A 24,612-nucleotide genomic window follows, 5' to 3' on the forward strand; every position below is an offset into this window, starting at 1 on the left:
GAGTCCATACCTCCCCTAATACAAGAAAGGATTTTGCTTACTTTGGAAACCTCAGCTTGGCATTGCATGCCAATTATTGAGCTTATGATCTACCAAAACCCCCAGATCCTTCTTCACTATGGGCACCCCAAGTTGTACTCCCCCTAGTATGTATGATGCATGCATATTCATTAAACCGAATCTGTCACATAGTCGCCTAATTAGACAGAGCATTGAGGTCGGCTTGTAAATTGCACTGCATAGCTTTGAGTCATCTGCAAAGACAGAAATGTTACTTTTGATCCCAGACCCAATATCATTTATAAAGATATTAAAAAGTAATGGTCCCAACACTGAACCTTGGGGTACACCACTGATAACCTTAGACAGAATTCAGCAGTGGTTAATGATTCTGAATGGTCTTTTAGACAGTTTTCTATCCATTTCCAAGCCTGTAGACTTTACCTCACACATGAGCCTGTGTAGGGAACTGTGGGGCTAACCCCTGATGAAGTCACGAGACACGCGACGTAACGCCGTAGGGATTCGGGATCACGTGACATCACCGCTAGCCGGAAGCCACCTTTACAATAAGACGGCGCTGACACGCCGCGTCCTGCTACACATTTTGCCATTTTACCTTCTCTTTTATGTACGAGTCCACTTTTATCTTTAACAAACGCTCCCGCATTTTAGCAATACTTCACTATCGGAGTTTCCTTTCTCTTTCTCCCACATGCATATTGAGCATTTAGCTATAGATCTGCTATACATCCTGGATCAGAATTAGCCATAGCGGCAAGAGCTCAACATAGAGGACACCATTGGGAAGCATCCTGGCATCCATTCCCGGACACGCTCACATCCATGCTACATGCCTGCATTTCATGTCATTAGGGTGAGAGTTTTGGGAGACTAGTGTCGGATATCTCTGCATTTTGTACTGTGATCCTTTACAGTCATCGCCTGTCAGCACCCATTGATGCCCATTATCAGTTCCCCTAATTGAAGGACTGTTCTCCTATTTAGGATTTTAATGGATCACTTGTGTTAGTTCATTGTTTTGCACTTCACTTTTGCACCTGCGATTAAATATTTGATTGTTTGTAACAGTTATATACATTTTTTATGCGATTTATGATTATTCTTATCTGCTAGCGATTTGATTGTTAGGCAGTTGTGGTGGAATTATCTTTACCACAGTGTGTAGCGCTTATCTCACCTCTTTATTTACATATTTCTATTTGTGTTCAGTGACCACTATTAGATATAGCAGCTTTCATGTTTTATGCACTTCATTCACTTTTTCACTTTTCATTTCAATAACTCCCAGTAGCGCAAAAGTTCATCACTTTTTGATATTCTTTGTAACAATGACACAAGTGTTGCTTCATTTTTATATTTTTTTAAAAGCTTTTTTCTTATTGTTTATAGCTTTTTTTAACTTTGGCCATGAGCCACATAGGTTTCATTTTTAGCCTTTTAAACTTACTGCCCATGGGAATATACTTTGCAATGAGTTCACAAACAGTCTTTTGATGAATTCCCATTTCTGTTCTGTGCCCATTGATGCAAATATTCTCTCCCAGTCCAAGTCCTGGATAGCAGCCCTCATCCTTGGAAAATTTGTTCTCTTGAAATGAAGTGTTTTTATCTTTCCCGTATGTGGTTTTTGCTTACAGCTAACATCAAATGAAATCACGTTATGGTCACTGCTGCCCAGGTTTTCCTTTATCTGAACATTAGTAATAAGCTCTGCATGGTTTGAGATTACCAGGTCCAACAGAGCATCATTCCTAGTTGGGGCCTCACTAAAATGGACCATAAAATTGTCCTGTAATAGGTTTATACATTTTTTTATACATTTTTGCCCTTTACCTGTCCCAGCAGTGCCTTTACTCCAGTCAATTTCTGGGTAGTAAAAAAAAAAAAAACATTATTATCACCGCCCCAGCCCTTGCAGCCCTTTCGATCTGTGCAAGGAGCTGAGTCTTCACCTCTTCATTAACATTGAAGATAGATAGACAGGTCAAGTGCCCGGGCAAGGGGGAGGGGCTATACATGACGGCACGGCGGGAAACACACAGCTATTCAAATGCAAATGCCAGATGTTGTGTTCCCCCAGTGCATAGTAACTAGATGTCGGCAGCGGCGGGGGGGGGTTGACTTGGCTTTGTCTTAGGGGACACAAGGCTGCATTAGGGACATGGCTGAATTTAGGGACATGGCTGAATTTAGGGACATGGCTGAATTTAGGGACATGGCTGAATTAAGGGACATTGCTGAATTAAGGGACAAGGCTGCATTTGGGGACACAAGGCTGCATTTAGGGACACGTGGCTGCATTTGAAAAAAAAAGTATCGGTATTCGGTATCGGCGAGTACATGAAAAAAAGTATCGGTACTCGTACTCGGTCCTAAAAAAGTGGTATCGGGACAACCCTAAAAGACACCCCACACTGTAAAAACGTTTTTTATAAAAATAAAAAAAAAGAAGAAGAATAAATAAAACGTAAGTCACAGTGTCCCCCAATCCAGCATCACTCATATTCCAGCAATTTAGATCCATCATAAATCACGACAACCAACCACACAAAGTTGCTGACTTGTTGCTTAAAGCGGGGTTCCAACCACAATTAGCATTTTTTAAGTGTATGTCCTTTCATCATGCGTTTTAATAATATAAATCCGGTCACTTACTATTTTTCAATCCGCCGCTCCGCATAGTTATTCGAAAAAGATAGTTTATAAAACTATGTCCACACCGTTGTCATTTTGCTTGTGGGCATTGTGAAGCTCACAAGCACTTACTTCCTGGAAGTCTTGGATGGGGAGTGATAATTGGGTAGCACACTGCATCCCAGGAGCATTAGAGGGAGATGATGTCAGAATCCTAGGTGATTCCAAAGGCAGATTTCGTGGGACCACATAGCAACAGGCATTTCCAGATGAGTAAAACATTTTTTTGCCAATGACGTTGCCTGTGATCCTCAGCTGCTTAGTTTATATTCTAGTAGCTGGGGTTTTTCGCTGATGAACTGGCCAAGTAGGGTCATTCTGTTGGGCAGTTTGCCTTACTGCAGACAACCTGGGTTTGGGTTGAACTGACACTTGACCCAAACCTGAAGCTCATCCCTATTATAATCCATAGCTTATGTATTCATGTAAACCATAGCTGCTAATCATCATTATTGTGTGTTTGGCAGGGGGTGAATGCGCTCTCTGTGAAGGGCACAGTACATAATTCATAGTCATTGGCTTGTAAAGTGAACGAGCACACACCGGCTTTTGTTGATACTGGTGTTTTGTTACAGAAACTGCTGTTGAATGTTGATGGCTTGTTTATGTAAAATATACCCAATAAATGCAGAAAGTCTCCTTGCTAAACTGGCCACAGAAGGGACAACCTTGCTGTGACAATTGCTGTGTATACTATGTAATATTTCCAAACAATAAAGCCAACTTTTGTGTTCTGCATAAGCCACGTGATGTAGCATGACCAATTCTAAACTCGTAAATAAAGAACCGCTACAGCAAAAATCACTGTACATTCTTGTAACTGTACAGAGTAATTGCTTATAATTATAGTATGCAGCGTATGTTTTTTTTTATTATTATTTCACATTACTTAATTTATATTTTTCTGCACACTTATTTTGTTGGTCAAGCAAAAGTGTCAGTTGCTGGATTTGGGATGAACAATGTAACAATGCTGAGGGGCTTACAAAGATAAGCTTTTATTCATCTGGGTAAATGATCAGTTAGTTACGTGTATAAATATATTTACATTGTTTCATTTGTGCAGCTTGGACCAATGTAACTATGTATACTATATTGTCAAAAGTATTGGGACACCTGCCTTTACGTGCACATGAAGGCCCGGATTCACATACCTTGGCGCATTGTTATGCCGGCGTAGCGTATCGAATATACGCTATGCCGACGTAGCGCAGAGCGGCGAGCACAGTATTCACAAAGCACTTGCTCCCTAATCTACGCTGGGTTCCCTCGGCGTAACTCGTCGTAAGTGGCAGTGGGCGTGAGCCATGCTAATGAGGCGTGACCCCATGTAAATGATGGGCCGGGCGCCATAAAGATACGAATAACGTACGGCACATGCACCGTCCCGTGGACGCAACCCAGTGCGCATGGGCAGAATCACGTCGAAACTACTCCTCAACATATGACGGATCACTGCCTACGACGTGAACGTAACCTACGCCCAGCCCTATTCACGTACTACGTAAACTACGTAAAATACAGCGGCTGTTCAATGGTCCATACCTTTGCTTGCGTTGCGCCTCATAGATGGGGAATAACTATACGCCAGACGAAAGCCTTACGCAAACCGCGTATATTATGCGCCGGGCACAACTACGTTCGTGAATTGGCGTATCTCACTCATTTGCATATTCGAATTGGAAATCAATGGGAGCGCCCCTTGTGGCCAGCGGAAATATGCGCCCACGATACGACGGCGTAGGAAACTTACGTCGGCCGGATGAAGCCTATTTTCAGGCGTATCTTGTTTTCAGAGTCAGGCGTATAGATACGACGGCGCATATGTTCACTTACGCGGCGTATCTCGAGATACGTCGGCGTAAGTGCTACGTGAATCCGGGCCGAAGTCCTTGGAGGAGGTAAGATAAAACCCCTTCACCAAATTCAGTGTGAACTACAAAGCACATCACACCACAGTGTCACTCCAATCTCCTTACCAGAAGTAACTATAATGCCGGCATGAACATAGAACGCAACATGGGCTCCAGCCCCACCCTTTGGTCGAATGACTCGATATCCAGTAGAAAAGACCTGCATCAATACCCCTCGGACTGACAAGATTCAACACCGGGTGTATAAACGTGTTCTCCCTTTCACAGAGGCGGCAACACCAGGGAAATGATAAAGCAATGATAGTGAAGCCAGTACGGTAGTACAAATAAATGTATTAAACAAACTACTGCAGTAAAACGGCATATCTTTCAGCGTGCTTGAGTCACCGCCAGCCTAGCATGTTTCATCCTATTGAACATCGTCAGAGGTGTGGCTATGGGGCACAAGAACATATGTATGCTTCACCAATGACGCATCGGCAGAAAATGAGATCTGCTGATGACACAATTGTGCTCCACCAGTAGGGTAAGAACACCAGATAGTTGGAACGCGTGACCGCGAAGGCGCTCCACCAAACGGAAGCAAGCAGAACCGATGGTTGGAACTCACCACATGACCGTGATTGCGCTCCACCCCCAGGAAATAAACAAAGCAGATGGCTGGAGTGCATCACATAATAGTGAGCATGCCCCAACCACCTGAATTGAAAGAACTAATATCATGTAAACAGGGGGATACAATTTAACCTTGCTGGAGGCACCCTGAAGATACAACATTCATATAAAAATAAACATATATAAGAAATTCCACCAGTCAGTGGAGAAAATCCACTAGTGGACACTGATCATATGCAGGGCCGATCTGCCCTATAATCTCACTATGCAAGCCGCTTAGGGCCCCGCAAAGCTGTGGAGGGCCCCCCAAATTATTAGAGGCTCCGCCTGGTGAGAAGTCATTTTCGGCCCCTCACCCCGCTTCTGAACTCTCTGGGTAAGAAGTCAGCACCCCCCGCTTCTCACTTTAATGCAAGATGTCATTTCTGACAGCAGAACATCCCCTCCCCCCGTTTCTCAACTTTAATGTGACATGTCATTTTGCTTAGAGCCCCAGGGAGGTCAGGATCGGCACTGATCATATGGCCAAATACAGCACAATATAACTAATAATTCATCAATCATGAAAACTATTAATTAATGATAAACATCGTAATCAAGAATTATTTGATTGTGCACCATCTGTCACTTAAATAAACTTCAAGATAGAAAAATCTGTCAATTTAAGTCTAATATTACATCCAGGATATATTATATAAAGACCTTCATTACCTTTACTTCCAAACACGTGGTCTACTTGCTCATTTGTCCATGCGGCCTACAATATGTGGGCTGCACAAGAAGGGCCATGAATGTCAGAATTAAAAATGGCTTTCCAAAGCATAGTATCTCCGGGCATTACATTGAATGTCACAATAAAAATCCAGCAGGTACCACCTTCATCGCCATTGATAGATTCACACCTCACTGGCGAGGGGGTTTTGTAAAGAGAGAGATCTCACAGTTGGAGACCCGTTGTATCTATGACTTAAAAAGTTATGTCCCTTTTGGATTAAAGGGGTTGTAAAGGTTTGTTTTTTATTTTCTAAATAGGTTCCTTTAACCACTTCCTGCCCGCCCGACGGGTTTTTACGGCCACAATGTGGCTCTTAATTGCCGGGAGGCCGTCTATATACGGCCTCTGGCCTCCAGCCACTGGGGGGGCGCGTGATTTATATAGTAACAGTGCATTTTTATAGCACTGTTCACTGTATTAATGTGAATGGTCCCAAAAATGTGTCAAAGTGTCCGATGTGTCCGCCATAATATCGCAGTCCTGACAAAATTTGCAGATCGCCGTATTACTAGTTAAAAAAAAAAAATAATAAAAAAAATGTCAGAATTCTATCCCCTATTTTGTAGCCACTATAACTTTTGCGCAAACCAAACACTATACACTTATTGCGTTTTTTTTTTTTATTTACCAAAAATATGTTGAATACATATCGGCCTAAACTGAGAAAAAAAATAGTGTTTTTTTTTAATTGGATATTTATTATAGCAAAAAGTAAAAAATATTGTGTTTTTTTGGTTTTATAGAGCAAAAAATAAAAAACGCAGATCAAATACCACCAAAAAAAAGCTCTATTTGTGGGAAAAAACGGACGACAATTTTGTTTGGGAGGCACGTCGCACGACCGCGCAATTTTAATTTAAAGCGGCGCAGTGCTGAAAGCTGAAATTTTGTCTGGGCAGGAAGGGGGTATATGTGCGCAGTAAGCAAGTGGTTAAGCTAATGCATTGTTGGTTCACTTACCTTTTCCTTAGATTTCCCTTATAAAAGTTTTTTTTCTTTGTCTGAATTTCTGACTTCCTCTTTCCCCTCAGTAAGCTTGCCCCCATCATCCATGGGGGTTAGTCAGCCAGAACAGCTTACTGAGAAGGAACAGGAAGTGAGAAATTCAGACAAAAAAAATAAACTTTTAGGAGGGAAATCGAAGGAAAGGGTAAGTGAACCAACCATGCACTAGCTTAACTTCTTGAGACCCGCGCTATAGCCGAATGACGGCTACAGCGCGGACCTGAAAATCCAACTGGACGTCATTTGACATCCGGCCCTTTGGGCGTTCCCCGCGCGCGCTCCAGGGCACGCAGCGGGGAAACTCTGTGTTGGCTGTGTCCCTTGGACACTGCCAATTACAGATCGCCGTGAACGGCCAACCAGAGTTGCCGTTTTACACAGAGACAGCGTCCTGTCTCTGGAGAGGAGACCGATCTGTGTCCCTTGTACATAGGGACACACCCCCCAGTCACCCCCCTCCACCTACAGTTAGAACACAATGCAGGGAATACATTTAACCCCTTCCTCACCCCCTAGTGTTAACCCCTTCGATGCCAGTCACATTTATACTGTAATTAGTGCATATTTATAGCACTGATCGCAGTATAAATGTGAATGGCGCCAAAAATGTGTCAAAAGTGTCCGATGTGTCCGCCATAACGTCGCAGTCCCAATAACAATCACAGATCGCCGCCATTTCTAGTAAAAAAATAAATAATAAAAAATAATAATTCTGTCCCCTATTTTGTAGGCGCTATAACTTTTGCGCAAACCAGTCGCTTATTGCGAATTTTTTTTTTTTACCAAAAATATGTAGAAGAATACGTATCGGCCTAAACTAAGAAAAAAAAATGTGTTTTTTTTTTTTTAATTGGGATATTTATTATAGCAACAAGTAAAAAATATTGTATTCTTTCCAAAATTGTCGCGCTTTTTTGTTTATAGTGCAAAAAATAAAAACCGCACAGGCGATCAAATACCATCAAAAGAACGCTCTACTTGTGGGGGAAAAGGGACGTTAATTTTGTTTGGGAGCCACGTCGCACGACCGCGCAATTGTTAGTTAAAGCGACGCAGTGCCGAAAGCTGAAATTTCACCTGGGCAGGAGGGGGGTATATGTGCCCAGTAAGCAAGTGGTTAAAGGAACCGATTTAGAAAATAAAAAACAAACCTTTACAACTCCTTTAAACATCGACTGGGATGTAAACTGTTTTATTAACAATAGCTAATCAGCGTTTTCGTTTTAAATATATTTTTCATTATCAAATTGTATTAATTAATTATTAAATAATTTTATATTGTCAAATAATTATTGATTCAAATTATCATTAATAAGTTTTTATGATTTATAAATTATTGATTATATTGTGCTGTATCCACTAGCGGTTTTTCTCCACTGACTGGTGGAATTTATTATTTATGTTTGTTGTATCTTCGGGATGCCTCCAGCAAGGGTAAATTGTATCCCCCTGTTTACAGTATATTAGTAATTTCAATTCAGGTGGTTGGGGCAATGTGCTAGTATGCATCGCATACTAGCACATTATGTAAAACTTACATGAAAACAAAGCATTCCAGCAATGCGCTGTCACTGCTGGAGGCCGCTTCCATCTTCACCCATCTTCCTACAGGGTCCACTGACTCCGGCTGTGTGACTTGCCGGAGCCGCAATGACATCACTCCCACACGTGCGAGGGGGGCTGTTTATGGCACAGGACACTGAAGGAATGGCCTGGGTGGACGTTCCTTCAGAGTGCGTGCGCCGATGATGTCATCGGCTGCATATACAGTAAATATCTCCTAAACTGTGGGAGGTATATTGTTTAGGAGATATATACAGTACCTATAGGTAAGCCTTAAAATAGGCTTACCTATAGGTACAAGTCAGAGATGGAAGTTTACTCCCACTTTAAAGGATATGTTGTCCACCCCCTTATCCCCTTTCCAGAGCATGTCCCACCCGTGACCAGTGTAGTCAAGATAGTAGTCAAGCTATCTCCAATTTCTTACCACCCCTTGAACACCACACTCACATTACCATACCCCCATTCAATGATAAGACCAGACAAGAGTTTGGAGTATAAATGGCCATAACAGCCTTTTATTATTAAGCCAAATATTTTAAAAAATTTCCAAATAACCTTTGTAACGACACTTTTAAACACACAGCCTGTTGGTCTTTGACGGCACCCCGAACTTCACATTTCCACCACCACACTGCGGGACCTTTTTACCATACCAGGCCTCCAGCCGAATCCAGTTCGGAGACAACCCCTTTTCCGCAGTGCAACCAATACCGTATTCCAGCAGACACCGTTCCACTGGAATACCCCAGAGGGGCCCATACCACGGATGAGCCCACCACCACTTCCATCACATCTGTTTTCTGCCACCATCAAAGACCAAAGACACCGCTGCTATGATGACCCGAAATCCATTGATCCTGCTTTCTTCTGTCTCCCTCACCAACTGAAAATGTTCCCGGAAGTATCCACCTCCACCTTTTGTACAGCTCCTCCCCCTATCCAGCACTTTACTCCTGAATCCTCCCCTTCCATGCTTACCAACTTAAGCCTTTTGTTGACTCTCCTTTCCACCTTGTCATGCCCGGCCCTTCACTATTTTTTCCTTTGTCTTTTTCCGTTCTGGGCCTCCCTGGCTCTGCCTCTTGTTTCTTCCTCAAGAGCTGGTCTTCCGTAAAACGGCAACGGAGACAGAATTGAACAGTGCCGGGACATTTCACGGGGAACTGTAAGGATGGGACAAAGGTCTAAATCCCTGGAATTTCCCGGGAAATTTGGGACAGTTGGCAAGTATGCATAAGCTCTAGAAGCTGGAAATCGCTGTAGTAGACACTGCTATTACAGTAATGTTCACTAGCTTCTGAGTCCTGTTCCAGGCAGTTGCAATGGTATCACACACTCCACCTTGTGCGATCTTGCATTGAGAAAGTGCAAAGAATGCTCTGAATGGAGCTCATGCTGAGTGGGGTGACCTCCTGTGTTCATAGTGAAGCAAGGCAGGTATGGTCTTGCTTCACTGTGAACATTGATCCAAGCTGAACCAATGTAACTGTGATACATAGTCATACCTGGAATTCTTCTTTAATGATTGTTTAATTAATACATAACCAAACTAATTGGTGTGTTTTTCCTTCCTTTTTTAATATGTGCAAGTAGTTTATCTTTTTAGAACTAGTAATATAATTCAACAAGCCTACATGTCCTACAAACAATTCCCCACTCTGTTGGCAGGCATAGAGCTGGCTTGGAACACTTTGCCCTACAGCACAAAGTACCTGCTCACAGTACAACAATTCATAGAGGAAACCACCGATATCATAGTTCCTTGAGTTCCTTGGATCTGTTTATGCTAGCTCTTGCGACACAGATGCCCGGACTGCGTAATCCAACACAACGCTTTCCTAACCACAATTTTTTGCAGCTGCCAGAGCTCTCATATTCAGCCACTAAAAAACATTGACCAAGCCTGAGAAGTCCATATAAAAATTCAAGTGACATTTTATATGCACTATGGAACTAATGACAGCTCAATTTAGACAAACTCTGCCATTGTTTGTTTGATAAAAATCTGGAACAATTCTGCCAGTGCAGTACAACTAAATTTTATTACGATTTAGAGAACGTAACTCTTACTTCATCACCCTCCCTTATCCCGTCTTGCCTTCTTCGCTTGTCCCTAACATACACAAACATTTCTTAACGTTGCACAATTAAAGCAGAACTAAACGCGTCAAATAAACTCTCATATGGAAGCTCAAGCTCACCTTAAAGTGGAATTGAAGGTAAAAATACTTACCTTAGTTCCAATGATTCGATGACTGCTAAATCCCTCACCAGCATTGACATCTTGTCCCCTGGGTGATTCCACAAGTCGGTCTTCAGCCATTTCTATTAATCTGCTTTAGGATGGCATCACTCCCACGCTGCGTTCTCAGAGAGGAGACCCCATACTCTCTATTGTGTCTCCAGAACAATGGTGGAAAACTCCTCATTGGGGACACAAACAGTAAACAAAAAGAAAATCTCTGCAAGTAGAAGAAAGGTGTGGACCACTGGATCACTTAAAGTGATTGTAAAGGCTTGTTTTTTTTAAAAAACATACATGTTATACTTACCTCCTCTGTGCAGTTGGTTTTGCACAGAGCAGCCTTGATCCTCCTCTTCTTGGGTCCCTCTTTGCTGCTCCTAGCCCCTCCCCCTCCTTTGAGTTCCCCTCAGCCAGCAACTTGCTACAGGGGGCACCCAAGTAGAGTCAGAGCTCTGTGTATCCATTCAGACACGGAGCCCTAACCTGGCCCCACCCCCTCTCTCCCCTGATTGGCCAACTGACTTTGATTGACAGCCGTGGGAGCCAATGGCGCCGCTGCTCTGTCTCAGCCAATTGGGAGGTGTGTCCTGGATGGCTGGAGGGAATCGTGGACATCGCTGGAGATAGAAAAGGGCACAGGTAGGTAATTAAGGGGGTGCTAGGAGGGTTGTTACACAGACTTTTTTTATCTTAATGCATAGAATGCATTAAGATAAAAAAAACTTCTGCCTTTACAACTCTTTTAAGTGTAGCAAAGTCTCTAGCCTCCTCCAGTCTAATGAGAACCTTCAAGGCCAAAGATAGCTGACATCCTTTTGTATGTGGTGGGTTGTGAGGCATAGTGGGTGCAAGGTGGATAAAGTTATCAGGGCACCAGACTGGATGTAAAATAGGTTTTATTTCTCCTTTTCATATTTTGAGGGGAAAGAGGGTTAGGGCCAGGACACCCTTAAGCAGTTGCAATTTCAATTGACAGACTCCGAGACCTCAATAGAACAGCCGTACAGGGAGAGGCCTCCAGCAAGGCATCACATCTGCACGTGCAGGATTGTCGTCTCCTATGGCAACAGTCTTTAACAGTTCCTAACACAAATCATTGCGGTCCTCTTTGCTTCACTACAACTTCTACTTCTTCAGCCCCTTGAGCTCCTGGTCCCTCACTGGACCCTCTGATTCACTGACTCTGAATACCTTGAGCTCCTTCCTCAAAGCTTTGCGGTCGTATCTCCCTCAATCGTCACCCACGCTTCCCTGCTGGGTCCCTAGCTTGGCACTCCAGATATTTCTCTAGCTTCACCCCTGCTAATTGGCTTCCGTCCCTGATTCGACTCACAAGGCTGCTCTGCAAGCGTCACCTCCGTTGCTTGGGTCCCCGCCTGAAATTTCCCGATTCTCCACCGTGCCCATTCGGTGAGAATACTGCTCCGGTACTTGCTTCAGTTACTTAGTGGTGACAGCTCCCCTTCTACCGCTGACCACGACAGGTTCTCCAGCAGAATCGTCACTTCTGGTTGGACTGCAGGTCGCAGTCCCAACTCTGTGCTGCCCTCCTACTTCTGGATAAGCCCTCACACAGCCTAACAGCCAGATGCCCCTGTGATAGGCCCAATCTCTGGCCTAGCAGCCTGGGGCGTACAACAGGCGTCCACCCAGACAGCCGTCCAGGTGGCACAGATCACCTGACCTCACCCGAATACATAGGTTCTCCCAGCAGGCCAAGGGATTCGGGAAAACCTCTGTCGCTTTACGGCGGCAGGTCGGCTCCCCTGCGCAAGAGCCCATAGCTATACGTCGGATCTCGCGCAGGCCACTAGGGGCGCGTGCGCGGCGCCAGAGGCGCACCCCCCCGACTACTGTGCGCTTGCCCGGCGGGCGTGATCGCCGCCGGGCACACGCGATCGCTTGTTACAGAGCGAGGACCGGGAGCTGTGTCTGTAAACACACAGCTCCCGGTCCTGTCAGGGAGAGAGATGCTGATCTTCTGTTCATACAATGTATGAACAGCGATCAGTCAGTTCCCCATGTCAGTCCACCCCCCCTACAGTTAGAACACACCCAGGGAACATACTTAACCCCTTCCCCGCCCATTAGTGTTAACCCCTTCACTGCCAGTGGCATTTTTATAGTAATCCAATGCATTTTTATAGCACTGATCGCTATAAAAATGGCAATCATCCCAAAAATGTGTCAAAAGTGTCCGCCATAATGTCGCAGTACTGAAAAAAAACGTTGATTGCCGCCATTACTAGTGAAAAAAAAATATTAATAAAACTGCCATAAAAATACCCCCTAATTTGTAAACGCTATAACTTTTGCGCAAACCAATCAATAAACGCTTATTGTGATTTTTTTTTTACGAAAAATATGTAGAAGAATACGTATCGGCCTAAACTGAGGAAAAAAAATGTTTTTTATATATTTTTGGGGGATATTTATTATAGCATTTTTTTTTTCAAAATTGTCGCTCTAATTTTGTTTATAGCGCAAAAACTAAAAACCGCAAAGGTGATCAAATACCACCAAAAGAAAGCAAAGCTCTATTTGTGGGGAAAAAAGGAGGCCAATTTTGTTTGGGAGCCACGTCGCACGACCGCGCAATTGTCAGTTAAAGCGACGCAGTGCCGAATCGCAAGAAGTGCTCTGGTCTTTGACCAGCAATATGGTCCGGGGGTTAAGTGGTTAAACAGTTTTGAGGAAATGATTATAAGCAGCCAGGAATGATGTCCGAAGGCTGGCTTTTGCTTGAGCAGCGACTGGGTGTTCAAGGAGGAAAATGGCAAAATCAGAACATATAAAGTCCAGATTAAATTTATTTCCAACACATGCGTCCTAATACAAGGATTTCAGGGATTCAAAAGATTCCCCTTTATTAGAGCTCCAAAAACACACAAAAAATTATAATCAGTATCAGTGTTAATGTTTATGTCAAATTTCGAGTTTTAGTCATAGTCTTGGCTAAAATGCCACTTTAGTTTTATTTGTATTTTAGTCATCTGAATCGTTTTAGTTTTGGTCGAATTTTAGTTGACTAAAATCTCCAGTACATTTTAGTCCACTAAAATCTAATGGGTTTAGTTAAACTGCAATGCATTAGTAAAGCATTTCTCTAGAATTGGCAAACTCATTATATACTCCTGGAGTAAAAATAAAAAAATAAAAATGTTATTAAATATGGTATTGAGGGTTGAACATGCACTACAGACAAAGATTAAGAGCCGGTTCACACTGGGGCGGCACGGCTTCAGGGGAGACTTGGCAAGTCATCTTGAAGACGACTTCAGTGGCGACTTGCAAAATGACTTCTGTATAGAAGTCAATGCAAGACGCCCCGAGTAGCCCCCGAAGTCGTACAAGAACCTTTCTCTAAGGCTGCATTCACACCTAGGCGACAAAACGCCTGAAGCGCGACGCTCGATACGCTGGAGGGGCGAATTTCCATTGCTGTCTATGAGATGGTTCACATATCACGCCGAACGCCGTACGCCTGTCGCGTGAAAACAAGTCCCGGACCCTTTTTTTCAGGCGGCATTGGCGTTCGGCCATAGACAGCAATGGAAATAATTTGTGAGGAAAAAAAAGTTAAAAAAGTTAAACAAATCGCAGCAAAATACGCCGCGTACGCGGCGTTACAGTGTGAATGCAGCCTAAGTCGGAGCGACTTGCGTCGCTCCTATTAGAACGGTTCTGGTGAATAGAATGGGACGCGACTTGTCAGGCGGCTGAGTCGCCCCAGTGTGAACCGGCTCTTAGCCATTGTGATACATAACGTCTTTATAAATAAAACCAAGTTTCATAAACAAACAAAAATATTGCTTTTGACAAACAGAAGTGCACCTTTAGCTCGGGGTCACACTTGTGCGAGCACAGACATCGCATGTGATTTGCACCCGTACTGCAGTGCCGATTGCATGCGATATCTGTGCAATGTGAGTTCAGCCATACAGTGGTATGACTGAACTCACATTGGATTTGCAGGAAAATACTGCAGGGACTTTTTTTTTTCCAGCATTAGAATCGGATCGCATGGGTGTTCTCACCCATGTGATCGGATTCCTGCTTGAGTGTTCATAGCTCAAAGTGCGAACCGCTGCGGGTGTCACTACAATGTTAATGACACCACCAGATATGTTCTGGGGGTGTCATTAACATTGTTTGCAGGGGGCAGTGTAAACCGCCCTGATGAACACCCAGTGCATTCTGTGCCCTGACTGGGCAAAGCTTTGCCCTATCAGGGCGCAGTATACGCTAGTTGCTAAGGAGCGGGGTCGGGAAACCGGCCGCAGCGTCCTTAACACTTGATAAGTCATAAGACGTCAATGGGTTTCCCCGCTGACAGCTAAACAATAAAAAAAAAAAAAGGGGGGCGGTTAAAAAATAAACCATATGAACCATACCATGCCACATGCCCTCAACATGGGGGGCAAGGCCTCTTCTTGACAACCCTGAGCTGTGGTTGTTGGGGTCTGCGGGTGGGAAGCTTATCGGAATCTGGAAGCCCTCTTTAACAAGGGGGCCCCCAGATCCCGACCCCCCCATACGAATAAGTATCGAGTACACAGTACCCCATCTATTTACCCAAAAAGTTGCAAAAAGTAATAAACACAAGAGACAGGTTTTTTATAAATAGTGTCCCTTGATGTAAATCCATCGTCGATCACGTATCCGAAAAATAAAAAATGCTCCATCCTCCTGGGAGGCCACCTAGTTACGTCACTCCAGTGGCAACCTGTGAAGCTCTGGTGAACTCCATGCCCAAGAGGGTTAAGGCAGTGCTGGAAAATAATGGTGGGCACACAAAATATTGACATTTTCATCCCAATTTGGACATTTTCAATGAATTGCACCCTTCCTTCTATGGATGGCTGTTTTCATTCCACTCATCACCATACAGGTGTGTAACTAACATTTTCCTGGAAAAAAAATATTTCCACTATGCAAAAGTAGGACGAAAAATTCATCCCAGCAATGCTAATTAAGACATGTATCCATTCCTGATTTCTTGGAAGAAAATATCATCACTTTTTTGGCAAGCTGATCCTCCCTATTATAAATGTTCACATGCTATGCCCATGAATGGTATTAGAAACATTAACAGCTTACATTTGATAGACATTTTGTAAAAGTGCCTGGTTTTCAGCAATCAGAGCATAGAGCTTGTGGTTCGTACCGCAGAGCTTCCAGAACAAAAAAATAAAAAATTAAAATTACAAAGGTCTCTCACATAACTTCAATCCTACCTTAACCTTAGGCTGACCTTGACAATTGAAGTGCTCCAAAGAAAAAGCAAACACAAATTACAGGTTGATAGCAGGCACCAGCACATACCTCTTCTGCCCTCTTCTGACACTTAAGCACACTGAAAAGTATATAATTGTGTTGGAAGACATGATCTTCTGCTTTGCCTCTCTCAATTCAGAGTCGGGTGGTTAGGCAGCCAGTCATTGGTCCCTAGATCCCTCAGATGGTTCATGGCAAAAAGGGAGACAGGGCATGTTTAGCCTTGTGCTGCTTTGGGCTTTCAGAACATCAAAGCTTGTGCCAGACCAACTACTGGATTGGTGGACTGGGCGTGAAAAAGCACCAATAAGGTAAAAAGAAAAAGGTAGAAGTCTGCATCTAAAGAAAACCATACTACCACATCCAGGTGTGCAATTATAGCAAATCCCAAACTTCAGGAAATGTTCAATTGATATTAATATTAAAAAGAAGGAGGTAAGGGGCGATAACTAAATAAATAACTACGGTATATTGCTAAAAAGGGGTGAACAATAAGATAATTTATGAGATAAAATCTGATTAATTAAATATCCAAACAAATCTAAAACATACAGGGGCAGATCCACAAAAGGATTACGCCGGCGTATCTACATAATATAATATCTACATAAAACACGCCCCCATCACTTACATTTGAATTCCGCGCCCTTACAACAGATACACTACGCCGCCGTAACTTACGGCGCAAATTCGTTAAGGATTCAAACCAAAAAATAGTAAGTTACAGCGGCGTAGTGTATCTTAGATACGCTATGCCCAGCGCAATAATGCGCTGTTCTACGTGGATCATCTACCCCACAATGTTCCAGTGAAAAAGTAAACCAAGTGAAAAAAGGGAAATAAGCAATCAATAACCCATATAAGACAGGTGGATAAATAAATAAATGTGAAAAAAACAGCAATCAATGTGCAATAAAGTGCAAAGTAAAAAAAAGTCTGGTTAATAAATAAATTCTTCAAAAAAGTTCATATTTCATAATGATGTGCAATAAACTCCAAAAAGTGCAAGCAGGCAATCTTCACAAGATCACAGTGATCACAAACATGCAGGTGCTGTTTCTTCCAGTGCAGGTGCTCCAAACAGTTTCCCCCAGCCTCTCACCTTAATCGGCTAAAATTAAAGCCTTGCTGCAATAACTCTTTAAAACAATTACTGCTCTCTTCTCATTGCCGTCCCAGCTCCTGATTTCACATTCACAGCAGGCTTATACACAAGTTCCTGATGTGATCCAATAACCCACAGATCAACAGCTCCAACACGGCCTGCCTCCTCACATCAGCTCAACATAACAGAGGAGAGAAAGGAGGGCTCCATAGTGCAGTAGGTTAATAACAAGGGGATTTATTAAACATAAAATCACACTTACAATAAAACAGAGAATCATCAGCGTTGTAAACATATAGACTTCCGGTCTCGGCCGCGACCGGAAGTGCGTCACCACGGCTTCCAAGTCCCTCACGCGTATCGTGACTGACTACGTCACTTTCTCAAAGGGATGGGATTCAATTGATATTAAATTTCATGTAGTCGACTGTCCAAATCGATATTAATATTTTAGTGTGTTTTTTTTGTGGTGGTTTTGATGTCCAAAATGTTTCTGTGAGAATAGCACCAAAGCTTTTCTCATTGGTTGTTTCTGTGTTATTTTTGCCTCTGCTGTTGCCTGAGCACCCCTAGCTTGACTACCAGCGCCACCAGGTCCCATCCTTCTAGCTAAGGATCCCTGGAAGAAATTGTAATGGAAGTAGTTTAAGTATGTTTTTTGGCCTCATTATCTTGTCAGGAGCTTCCCCAAAAATTCCGTACAATTTCCTATTATTTCCTGCTCTATACTATGCACTTTTTTGGAGCCTACTTTGAACTTTTCTTAAATTCAATGGGACCTCAATGAGGTTTCTGAATTCAATGGGACCTTCAATGAGGTTTCTGAATTTTTAAATAAAAAGAGGTTAATACTTAAATGCTCTGTAAAATTTCATTGCACAGAGCATTTCAGACCTTACCTCTTACCCGACGCGGTCTGCTTCTTTCTTCTTCCTGTGGGTGTCCCCATAGCAAGCTGTGTGCTATGAGGGCACTCATGCAGCTGTGCACATGAGTTGGGTTATGTATGTCCATAGACACACACAGCACAGCTTGGCCATGCAGCCCGCTCCCTTCTCACTATGGCTCCAACTGCTTGCAGAGTCCATGAGACCAGGAAGTGAAGGGAGAAGAGCTGCAGTCTGACAGTGCTGGATTACTGACAAGACTCAGGTAAATGTTTGGGAGGAGGGAGGGTTAGGGAAGACAGTTTGAGGGGAGGGAATGCATTAAAGTTATACTAAAGTCTGTTTTTTTTTGTTTAAAAATAAAAATCATGTTATACTTACCTGCTCGGTGCAGTTGGTTCTGCACACAGCAGCCTCGATCCTCCTATCGGGTCCCTCACCAGCGCCCCTGGCCCCTCTCTCCTGCCCCCAAAGCAAGCATCTTACTATGGGGGGCACCCGAGCCGATGCTCTGTGTGTCTATTCAGACACAAAGCCGAGACTCTGCCTGCCCCCTCTCTCTCCTCAGTGGCTCACTGACTTTGATTGACAGCAGCGGAAGCCAATGGCGCCTGCTGTGTGTCTCAGCCAATTAGGAGTAAGAGTTATGGACAGCCGAGTTTCTTGTGCAGCATCACTGGATCAAGATGGGGCTCAGGTAAGTATTAGGGGGGCTGCTGCACACAGAAAGTTGTTTTTATCTTAAAAGGGGAGTTCCAGCCAATATTTATGCTTATTAAAAGTCAGCAGCTACAAAAAGTGTAGCTGCTGGCTTTTAATAAACAGACACTTACGTGCTCCAGCGTTCCAGGTGTCTTTATTGTCACTGTGGGCACCCGGCCGTGACAGCTTTCGGCTTCACGGCCGGGCACCCACTGCGCATGCGCGAGCGGCACTGCGCATGCGCGAGTGGCACTGCGCATGCGCGAGCGGCGCGGCGCCGTCCGATTGGACAGGCGCTCGCCTACAGGGAGGGGCTGTGAAAAGGCGATTAAGCTAATCGCCTTTCCGGGCCCCTCGGCGGAAGGAGGAAGTGGGACAGGAAGTCCCCATCTCCTGAAGCCCCCACTCCCCCCCCCAAATGTGGCATGTAAGGGGGTGAGGAGTGGGATAAGCGGAAGTTCCATTTTTGGGTGGAACTCCGCTTTAATGCATCAAGATAAAAAAAAAAAAATTCTGTCTTTAGTACCACTTTAAAAAAAGGTAAAACATTTTTAACTTTAGAAACACTTTAAAATATGTGCCTAACCTTCCGAAAGGAGAGCTTAAAGGAGTTGTAAAGATAAAAAAATGTTTTCCCTAAATAGCTTCCTTTACCTTAGTGCAGTCCTCCTTCACTTACCTCATCCTTCCATTTTGCTTTTAAATGTCCTTTTTTCTTCTGAGAAATCCTCACTTCCTGTTCTTCTGTCTGTTACTCCACACAGTAATGCAAGGCTTTCTCCCTGGTGTGGAGAAAGCCTCTTGAGGGGGGGAGGGGGCGAGCAGGAGTGTCAAGACGCCCACTAACACACAGCTCCTTCTCTATCTGCAAAGTAGAGAGTGTCCTGACTTGCCTGATCGTCCCCTCCCCCCTCAGAAAGGCTTTCTCCACACCAGGGAGAACGCCTCGCATTACTCTGTGTAGTTACAGACAGAAGAACAGGAAGTGAGGATTTCTCAGAAGAATTAAGGACATTTAAAAGCAAAATCGAAGGATGGGATAAGTGAAGGAGGACTGCACTAAGGTAAAGGAAGCTATTTAGGGATTTTTTTTTTTTACCTTTACAGCCCCTTTAAGTTTACTTTAACCACTTCCTGCTCGGCCTATAGCAGAATGACTGCCGGGCTGTGGTTCAGTTATCCTGACTGGGCATCATATGATGTCCAGCAGGATAAAATGTCTGTGATGATTGTTCATCAGTGCAGCCCCCCCCCCCCTCGGATGTCGCCCAGGACCATCAGGATGCTGTCAGGACCACCAGGGATGGCCACCACACTGGACCACCAGGTATGCCACCCTAGACCACCAGGGATATGCCAATCAGTGCCCAGGCAGCTGCCAATCAGTGCACATCAGCAATGCCTGCCAGTGCCATCAGTGATGCCTATCAGTGCCGCCTATTAAGGCCCATCAGCGCTGCATATCAGTGCCGCCTACCAGTGCCCATCAGTGCCGCCTATCAGTGCCACCTCATTGGTGCCGCCTTATCAGTGCCTATCAGTGAAGGAGAAAACGTACTTATTTACAACATTTTATAACATAAACAAAAGAAAAAAAAAAACGTTTAATTTGTTTAGCAAAAAATAAAAACTGCAGAGGTGATACCTACCAAATACCACCAAAAGAAAGCTCTATTTGTGGGAACAAAATGATAAAAATTGTGTTTGGGTACAGTGTAGCAATTGTCGGAAAGCTGAAAATTGGCTTGGGGTGTAAGTGGCTGGTATTGAAGTGGTTAAAGTCTACAACAAAACTGCTTAAAGCTCGTTAGCAGCTTTGCAAATGCATTGCAGAAAGGTCTGTGCCAGTGATATATACAATTTTTTTTATTAGGACTAAGAATTTGACCTGTTATCCTACTGCAAATTGCCATTATGTATGTCACTATGTAATTCGATTTTCCTGTTCTGTCTTTCCCCTGCAGGTTCGAGTTTACATTGCGGCGTTTACAGCTGAAAAAAATGAATACGCCGATCTAATAGTCTTACGGTTCCTGTCTATGAATTCTATAGTAGATCCATGGATGTTTATCATTTGCAGGACGTCAAGGTTCCACACTCACGTTCACAATCTATGTAGCAAAATTCACCAAACAAGCAACACAAATTCTCAGCTACTTGAAGAATGCACAAAAGGTTACTTGTAACATAAATATGGACTTACAACGCAGGAGCGGGTCTGATGAAGGTTCCCTTCGTGGATTGCGGGAAGATTAGTAATGCATAAAGCTCAATGACATGGTTAACTCATAGACTATTATGAAGCTACCTAAACATGCAATTGCTCCCAATAAATGAATACCTGGACAGACATTTCCTTCATGAGAAAGACTATGCAGACTTCTTTGTAGGATGGAGTGGAGTGAGGTATTTTCCGCGCCAATTGTTAATTATTTGCAGTGAAACAATACATATGAACAAACAAATAAACTTGTAATAAACAAAAAAAGCTGCTCCTCAGATTACAGGGATGAACTGTGATTGAAGTGATATGAATATGGATGAGGGCGCTAGGGTAGGATGCCCAGACTGGTCAAGTCATGGATCCACAGTAAACTATGTTAAAAAGATGTAGCTGTTTAAATGTAAAGCGATGGATGTTGATGAATACTGTGACTATATAAAATATACATGATAAAAATGTTTACATATTTGCTATTAATAAATTAATGTGAATATTCAATGACCGAATAAGATGCTGAAAGACATAAAACAGAAAAAGAATTGCTTTGTTCTAGTCAGGAGAAAATGTAGATGGATTATACAATGGGATGGCAAGATGATACCAAAATAAGTAGTTGGATTACTATGAGATTAGATGTTGTAGATGGATTATTTTACAGGATAGAATGGGGCTAGGAAGAAATGTAGTAAATGGATTATATAATGGTATGGAATGGTGTTTGGAAGAGATGTATACATAAATTATACTGTAAAAATAGAATGGTGTTAGAAAGAGGTGTAGTGGATGGACACAACTAGGAGATGGAATGTGGATAGGAAAATATGCTAGATGGATTATACCAGGTAAAGGAATGTAGTTCAGAAGATATGTCATAAATGGATTATACTATGGGATGCAAATGGATTAGGATTGGAACAGGTGTAGCAGATGCATTATACTTATAGTAGATGGATGATACTATTCGATGGGAATGGGGTTAGAAATAGATGTGGTAGATGGATTATACTAGGTGTTGGAATGTGCTTAGGAGGAGGTGTAGTAGATTAATTTATTCTAGGTGATGGAATGGGGTTAGGAAGAGGTGTAGTAGTTGAATTATACTAGGTGATGGAAAGGGGTAAAGAAGAGATGTAGTAGACTGATTTATTCTAGGGGATAAAATGGGGTTAGGAAGAGGTGAAGTACTTGGATAATACTAGGTGATGGGATGGGGTTAGGAAAAGGTGTAGTAAATGGATTATTCTAGGTGTTGGAATGGGTTTAGGAAGAGTTGTAGTAGATGGATTATACTAGGTGATGGAATGCACTTAGGAAGAGGTGTAGTAGCTGGATTATTCTAGGTGTTGGAATGGGTTTAGGAATAGTTGTAGTAGATGGATTATACTAGGTGATGGAATGCGGTTAGGAAGAAATGTATTTGATGGATTTTTTTAGGTGATGTAATACGAGCTACTTTAAAAAAAAAACCCTGACTCTGTTTGTGAGCGTTGTCTCGCAAAACGAGCAGTAGAACCTCTGCGGTATGCAGTACCGCATTTGGCCAGAGGTGCAGGGGTGCCGATGACACTTTGCGCCGCTCAGATGCACTCAGTTCCTGAGTGTTACCAAGCCTCTAGTGCAGGGATCCTCAAACTACGGCCCTCCAGCTGTTGCGGAACTACACATCCCATGAGGCATTGTAAAACTCTGACATTCACAGACATGACTAGGCATGATGGGAATTGTAGTTCCTGAACAACTGGAGGGCCATAGTTTGAGGATCCCTGCTCTAGTGATTCCGAGTGCATCCGGCGCCCCCCCCCCCCCACCTCTGGCCACATGGGGTACTGCATACAATAGAAGTCCCTGTGGAATGAATCATCTGAGTTTCTTTTGACTTCTATGGGAAAACTCACTTTAATATACAAGTGCTTTGGATTACAAGCATTCTTCTGGAACAAATTAGGCTTGAATTCCAAGGTACCACTGTACTAGGTGATGAAATGGGGTTAGAGAGAGGTGTAGTAGATGGATTATTCTAGGTGATGGAATGGGGTTAGGAAGAGATGTAGTAGATGGATTATACTAGGTGATGGAAAGCAATTAGAAAGAGGTGTAGTAGATGAATTATACTAGGTGGTGGAATGGGGTTAGGAAGAGATGTAATAGATGGATTATTCTGGGCAATGGCATTGGGTTAAGGAAGAGATGTAGTAGATGGATTATACTAGGTGATGGAATGCGGTTAGAAAGAGATGTAGTATATGGATTATTCTAGGTGATGGAATGGGGTTAGGAAGAGGTGTAGTAGTTGAATTATACTAGGTGATGGAAAGGGGTAAAGAAGAGATGTAGTAGACTGATTTATTCTAGGGGATAAAATGGGGTTAGGAAGAGGTGAAGTACTTGGATAATACTAGGTGATGGGATGGGGTTAGGAAAAGGTGTAGTAAATGGATTATTCTAGGTGTTGGAATGGGTTTAGGAAGAGTTGTAGTAGATGGATTATACTAGGTGATGGAATGCACTTAGGAAGAGGTGTAGTAGCTGGATTATTCTAGGTGTTGGAATGGGTTTAGGAATAGTTGTAGTAGATGGATTATACTAGGTGATGGAATGCGGTTAGGAAGAAATGTATTTGATGGATTTTTTTAGGTGATGTAATACGAGCTACTTTAAAAAAAAAACCCTGACTCTGTTTGTGAGCGTTGTCCCGCAAAACGAGCAGTAGAACCTCTGCGGTATGCAGTACCGCATTTGGCCAGAGGTGCAGGGGCGCCGATGACACTTTGCGCCGCTCAGATGCACTCAGTTCCTGAGTGTTACCAAGCCTCTAGTGCATGGGTGCTCAACCTGTGGCTCTCCAGCTGTTGCAGAACTACAATTCCCATGAGGCATTGCAAGCCGCTGACAGGTACAAGCATGTCTCCCAAAGGCTGAGGCATTATGGGAATTGTAGTTTTGCAACAGCTGGAGAGCCACAGGTTGAGCACCCATGCTCTAGTGATTCCGAGTGCATCCGGCGCCCCCCCCCACCTCTGGCCACATGGGGTACTGCATACAATAGAAGTCCCTGTGGAATGAATCATCTGAGTTTCTTTTGACTTCTATGGGAAAACTCACTTTAATATACAAGTGCTTTGGATTACAAGCATTCTTCTGGAACAAATTAGGCTTGAATTCCAAGGTACCACTGTACTAGGTGATGAAATGGGGTTAGAGAGAGGTGTAGTAGATGGATTATTCTAGGTGATGGAATGGGGTTAGGAAGAGATGTAGTAGATGGATTATACTAGGTGATGGAAAGCAATTAGAAAGAGGTGTAGTAGATGAATTATACTAGGTGGTGGAATGGGGTTAGGAAGAGATGTAATAGATGGATTATTCTGGGCAATGGCATTGGGTTAAGGAAGAGATGTAGTAGATGGATTATACTAGGTGATGGAATGCGGTTAGAAAGAGATGTAGTATATGGATTATTCTAGGTGATGGAATGGGGTTAGGAAGAGGTGTAGTAGTTGAATTATACTAGGTGATGGAAAGGGGTAAAGAAGAGATGTAGTAGACTGATTTATTCTAGGGGATAAAATGGGGTTAGGAAGAGGTGAAGTACTTGGATAATACTAGGTGATGGGATGGG

The 24,612-nt window shown here is 43.2% G+C and overlaps 1 protein-coding gene across 1 annotated transcript in view; it reads left to right on the forward strand.

The window, feature by feature from the left end:
• Window positions 1–21,491, forward strand: part of PTGDR (prostaglandin D2 receptor) — a 57,436-nt gene extending 35,945 nt beyond the window's left edge. Inside the window, exon 2 of the mRNA XM_040331944.1 lies at window positions 20,734–21,491. Coding sequence (XP_040187878.1) covers window positions 20,734–20,955 — 222 coding nt within the window. The 3' untranslated portion in view covers window positions 20,956–21,491. The remainder of the gene's footprint in view (window positions 1–20,733) is intronic.
• Window positions 21,492–24,612: the final 3,121 nt, after the last annotated feature.

Source organism: Rana temporaria, chromosome 13, assembly GCF_905171775.1.
Source record: "Rana temporaria chromosome 13, aRanTem1.1, whole genome shotgun sequence".
NCBI lineage: Eukaryota > Metazoa > Chordata > Amphibia > Anura > Ranidae > Rana > Rana temporaria.